Raw genomic sequence first — 6,000 nt, 5'->3', positions numbered from 1 at the left:
ATATCGCGATAAAAACCGACATTCACGGAGCTAACGCTGAGCAACATGGCGGAAGGTATGAGATTGATTTTTTGGATATTAAGTACACACCCGCTCTTCACACTCTGGTCGTTGGAGTGTCGGACTGTTCACTTTCTGAGTCTTTGTAATGAAACGTGTTTTATGTGTTTGTGGAAACACGGAGCCGTGAAACCCGCGTCTTGTCAGTTCTTGCTCAGACCCTGTGTCGTTTGTGTCGTTCTGTTGCTAGCTGGGTTTTATAGCTGCTGGTTAGCCGAACCGGGCGAGCCTCGGATGTTTGTGGTGGGTTGGTCTGCGGACAACATTTAGGCTTTTTAGGAGAACATGTTCGCAACTTAACCTGCCGTTTTGACCGACTTGTAGATACACTTCCAGACGGACCTAGCTATCTCCAAATGTCATCGTGTCCAAGTGTTTTCCAGCTCCAGTCTGAACAGCATTAAGACTCACTTTGTAATTATTTTTACGCATTTAATCTCCATTTGATCTACATGATGGAAGGTAAACGCAGAGCAGACACAGGACAGGGGTGTTGTCACTGGACACTGTCTGTCAGGTATTATGTCCAACAGCCAGCTGAGCAGCCACAGCCAAGGGCAACACCTCCACCCTGAGATGTGGAGCTTCTGAAAGGAAATCTACTTAACATCTTCATTCATTTATTTTATTTATTTCAAGCATGTGAGTAAGCATTTTACAGCCCAAATAACCTGCATACAACAGTATCTGATCATGCAAATACATTCAACAGAATACATACAAGTTCATAATTGCAAATTCATTCATTTATGCTCAAAACGGAGTGGGAAGAAGAAAACTGATTTAATTCCACCCCCATTCTCATCAATAACTTAACATAATGAAGTTTGAAAAACTTCAAACCAGAACAATGAACAGATAGGCCTGTTCAAGATTAGAATAAACTCATTCAACAGTATTTACATTATTTAGCCAAAGTATGTGTGGAAAAAATAGGAGCAAATGTACATTCATAGTGGTTTTACCATGGGTAACAGATAACTTACATTATAATAATAATTACATACCAACAATGGTAAGAAAACTACAATACTACTAATGGTGAAGAACAGCACATACCAGCAATGGGAGGAACAATAACAGAAAGGTAACAAACACACAGCAACATTGTACGACAGAATATTGATGTAACCTAAGTATTACGATCCTCTTCCTTTGTACTGTGACCAGCCCATATGTTTATATGACAGTTTAAATTGGTGGATAATTTGGCATTCAATCCACAACCAGCAGTGTCTTAATTCTGCAGCATTTTGAGTGACACATGAATTTTAGGGACTTTTACCTTTACTTATGTTAGATACTGTGAAGTTACTCCTGAAAGTCCATCAACTCTTAGTGTTTGTGTATTTGTCCAGAGACTCAAGGAAACAAACACATCTATGAGCATAATAGAAGTTTCTCTCATCCTATTCTGTATGCACTCATTTGTTAGCATATTATGTATTAAAATATTGGACTTGTTTTCTAGACACACTGGTCCTTACATCATAATAGGATCAAGAATTGAAACCATGTCACTTTAAATCTGTGTCATTGAGTCCAAAAGTTGCCTATATATTTTCCTAAATGTTGACGTCAGTGTAGCTTCATATATTATTTAACCCATCAGAGGCACAATTAAGTGAATTTCCTGTAAGATTCACATATTAAGCACTTTGGTGTAAACCTTGTCAAAATCAGTGACATTTTGATGAAACTTTGTCTTACAGCACATTTTAAAATATTTTTGGTCAAAAATTTGACTTAATGCAATTGTCATCCTTACTGTGTTTAAGAACTTACAAATATCTACTGACATATGGAACACACATTAATATAGGTGATATATGTACAAAGTTAGAGCCCATTGAACACCAAACATGGAACCGTGTCACCGCTGAACCTGACCCTTATGTTAGATACTGCAAGGTTACTCTTACAAAGTCCATCCACTGTTAGTGTTTATGTGTATTTGTCCAGAGACTTATGGCACAGACAAAAAGTTGTGGGTTTTCGTGAGCAGTTTTTCTCTTACTGGAGATTTATCATGTTAACTTATCACCAAATGTTGCTGGTGTTGATTCTCAGCTGTTAATATTCAGTCATAATATGTCTTATTAAGAAGTCTTTTTTTTTATGCAAAATTTTTCAATAAAATATATTAAGTGTTAACCATGTTAATTGCAATAATGTACATTGTATATCATACATTACTATCACTTCAAATTCCAAGTTATACATGCATGACAGCAACAAAATGTAGATGTATATTGACATATGAAGCCTTTATTTTTTGTTCAATTTTTCAACAAAATATATTAATTTTGAACAATGTTGTGGCCATTAACCAAATCACACAGGAAGTAACTGCACGCACAGAAGTTGAAAAAAAACCAACCAAACAAAAAAAACCACAGCAACAACAAACATGTTACAACTGTATATCCACATTTGGTGATAAGTTAACATGATAAATCTTCAGTAAAGGTCAAAGAGGAAATGCTCACAAAACCCACGACTTTTAGAACATGCCAAGACTTAGATAGATAGATAGATAGATAGATAGATAGATAGATAGATAGATAGATAGATAGATAGATAGATAGATAGATAGATAGATAGATAGATAGATAGATAGATAGATTTTACTGATCCTAAAAAATAGAACACAAGAACACACTAGACATAATAAATTAGAGGTATTAAAAAGGAACTGGTAAAAAAAAAATAAAAAATCTGGACAATCTAACAATAAACTGTAATGTGCAAAGTAAAAGTATCATTTTTCAGTGGGATCATGTGCATAATTAACATTAAAATGCATAGTGGAAATTATGTTTTGACCAGGGTTTTAACATTAGATATTAGATCAGATTATAGAGTTTATATAAGAAAGTCTGGGAGAAGTTGGATGTTCTAAACATGCTCTGCTGGTTTTCTTATGTCATGTTGTTATGTTTTGTGTAATTAAAGGTGCGTGGGACTGAGATTCATCAGTAATGCCTGTTTCAACAAATGAATATATGCATAGAAGTGTTTTTTTTGTTTTGTTTGTTTTTTAATTCAAATTTTTATTCAGAACAGTCTCACAAGATACCACACAGGACATCAATGGTACGAGGCACACTGTTATCCTTTTTCTTTTATGCAAAAGATATCAATAATGCACACTGAAAGGAATGGAAAAAAAGTAATATAAATAAAGTAAATAAGTAAGTAAAAAAAAAAGGATAATAATAATGATAATGATATTAACAAGCTTGTATACATAGCCAATCACACCTCTAGGAAATAAGACAAAGAAAACTATGTACAAATATATGTATAGACACAGAGTAGTATTCATAATTAAAGTACAAAGAGAGAGACAAAAAAGAGCCTAACAGAGCACATGTACATTTAGTATTTGGATATTCAAGTATAAAAGGTAACTGTGAAAATAAGAGTAGACGTCTTTTATTAGTGCCATGGTTTGCCTCTTGCGTCCAAGCTGCTGGCCCAGCGTACCGTCCTTCCTGTGCTGAGCTGGTCATGTGGTTCTGAGAAACACCCCTATCCTCTGTTCCTCATGATCAGACGTTGTGCCAGTAACGGTTTTACGAGGGAGGACAAAGTAACGTGCCTCCTCAGCATTCTTTCTTCACTAAAACTTTACTGGTTTAAAGGAAGGAAATGGGCCTGTGAACTTTTAGCTGAGGCATGAATCTGTGTTGGAATGCAGAGTTCTGTGGAAGGACTGAGACAGAATGTTTCTTTAAATCAGACAGGAGATGTACTTCATGTGGGGATGATTGAGAAAAGCTGTGTGCGACAAATGATTCTTGGAAAAGTGCTTTTAACAACAACATAACCCTGCGTTCATGGTCATCATGGCTCAAGTGACAACTCCTAAGAACTGGGGTAACGTACTGAACACATTCTGGATTGTCTTGTTGTCTCAGATGACGGTGCTTCCCTTAGAAATGTCTTTACAGGGTTTCTGCAGGGTCTTAAAGTTTTAAAATTCTTGAATTTACAAATCTTCATTTAATACCTTAAAGCAGGGATCTCAAACATGCAGCCGGGGAGCCAAATGCAGCCCGCCAAAGGTTCCAATCCGGCCCGTGGGCGGATTGAAGTGCAAAAATTCCATAGTTAAGGCTGTGGAACTCATTTTAGTTCAGGTTCCACATACAAACTAATATGGTCTTCAGTAAAATAACAGCAGAATAACCTACAAGAAATAATGACTACTGTATATTTTTTTCTCGGTTTGATGTGGAAAAAAAAAAAATTACATTATGCCTATAAATAATGACAATTTCAAATTTTTGTCTTTGTTTTAGTGCAAAAAATAGCTTTAAATTATGAAAATATTTACATTTACAAACTATCCTGTAACAATAAAATGTGAATAACCTGAACAAATATGAACAACCTGAAATGTCTAAAGAAAATGAAGCACAATTTTAGCTATTTTCTGCCTGCTACTAAGTGTTTAGTGTCTTTGTAGATTCAATCCATAATAAATGAACATGTATAAATGATAAGTTGAGGCATAATATTGTTAAAATTGCACTTATTTTTCTTAAGAAATTTCCATTTTTTTCAGGTTATTCACATCTTTTTGTTTGGGTAGTTTATAAAAGTAAGTATTTCCATTATTTAATGGGGTTTTTTTTTGCACTAGAAGACAAAAATTTGGAGTTGTCATTATTTATAGGTTATTATGTTATTATTTTACTGGTCCGGCCCACTGGAGATCAAATCAGGCTGAATGTGGAACCTGAAAGAAAATGAGTTTGAGACCCCTGCCTTAAAGTCTTTAAAGGTTATAAATTTGATGTGATAGATCTTCAGTTCTTTTTCCATTAACGTGTTGGCTGTGTTAAAATGTGTCTTTTAAATGTCCAAGATGCAAAGAAAGTAACATTAGTCGGCTCAGTTCCATCTGTTCCAACCTGACAATTTATATTGAAATTAGGAACCAATTATCACTAACTTTGCCGCCAGTGAGAAATGAATACAGAACATTCAACCCAACACATGTGTAGCTGTTAGTGGCCTGAGAAAACTGACTTGAAGGAAATTTAAGGAACGACTCACAAGTGAAAAGTACCCATGAGGAAGTGTAAATGTAATAACGGCTGCTTGGAGAACAGATCATTCTCCATCTGGTTGACATGAGTGGAGGGGAACATGTTTGAAGTTCACCTCAGAACGATGGGAGTCAATGTGTTGGAGTCGCATGAGCAGACATGGAAACACATGACAAAGCCAAACCACTAACTCCAGCCATTTTCCTTTAGATTTTCCTAAATTCTAGGAGTTGTGAAGTTTTTCCAGTGTGGGTGTTAATTAGGGGTGTAAGAAAATATTGGTTCTGTGATGTATCGTGATATTTCATTTCACAATACTGTATCAATATTAAAAAGTATTGTATCGATATTTTTAGGTATTTATTCAAATGCAGATTTTGCGGAGGTTCATTTTTGTTTTTTTGTTTATATTTCATTTATTATTATCTAACACTCTTTTATTAAATAATGTTAGTTCCTTTGTTGGGATTGAACTAAAATAATGTTCTGATGTTAGTTCTGAACTAATAGAATATGAACATTTGAACAGGATCTTAAACTGTAATGTCTGTAAAACATCATTTCAGTTTGAACACAGGAACATTTTGTGATATAGCATTAGATCCTGTTGGGATCAAATAAAAATGTGTTTAGTATTTGTGCATATTTCTGGTGTAATTAAATTCTTCAAGGAAATAGTCATTTAAAAAAAGAAACAAACAAAAAATTGCCTTTTTAACAGTATCGTGATATATCTTATCATGTTCCTAGTATTGTGATTTGTATTGTATCACCAGATTCTTGCTAATACACACCCCTAGTGTTAATTCAGTTCTGATTAGTTCTAAAAGTTTTAAATATAACCTGTAGGAACCTGCTTTAACAGGTGTCCCTGTGGCTC

At 34.7% G+C, this 6,000-nt stretch overlaps 1 protein-coding gene across 2 annotated transcripts in view; it reads left to right on the top strand.

Annotated features, from left to right (window-relative positions):
* Positions 1–6,000, top strand: part of ankfy1 (ankyrin repeat and FYVE domain containing 1) — a 38,547-nt gene continuing 32,547 nt past the window's right edge. The window contains exon 1 of one of the 2 annotated variants that reach the window (XM_030154636.1): positions 1–55. In XM_030154636.1, the coding sequence (XP_030010496.1) occupies positions 46–55 (10 nt within the window). In that variant the 5' untranslated portion in view covers positions 1–45. Of the gene's footprint in view, positions 56–3,650; positions 3,943–6,000 lie in introns of those variants that run through there. The other variant, XM_030154635.1, reaches the window with a different exon arrangement.

The sequence above is a fragment of the Sphaeramia orbicularis genome, chromosome 14 (assembly GCF_902148855.1).
Source record: "Sphaeramia orbicularis chromosome 14, fSphaOr1.1, whole genome shotgun sequence".
In the NCBI taxonomy this organism is placed as follows: domain Eukaryota; kingdom Metazoa; phylum Chordata; class Actinopteri; order Kurtiformes; family Apogonidae; genus Sphaeramia; species Sphaeramia orbicularis.
This window is presented reverse-complemented; position numbering and strand designations above follow the sequence as displayed.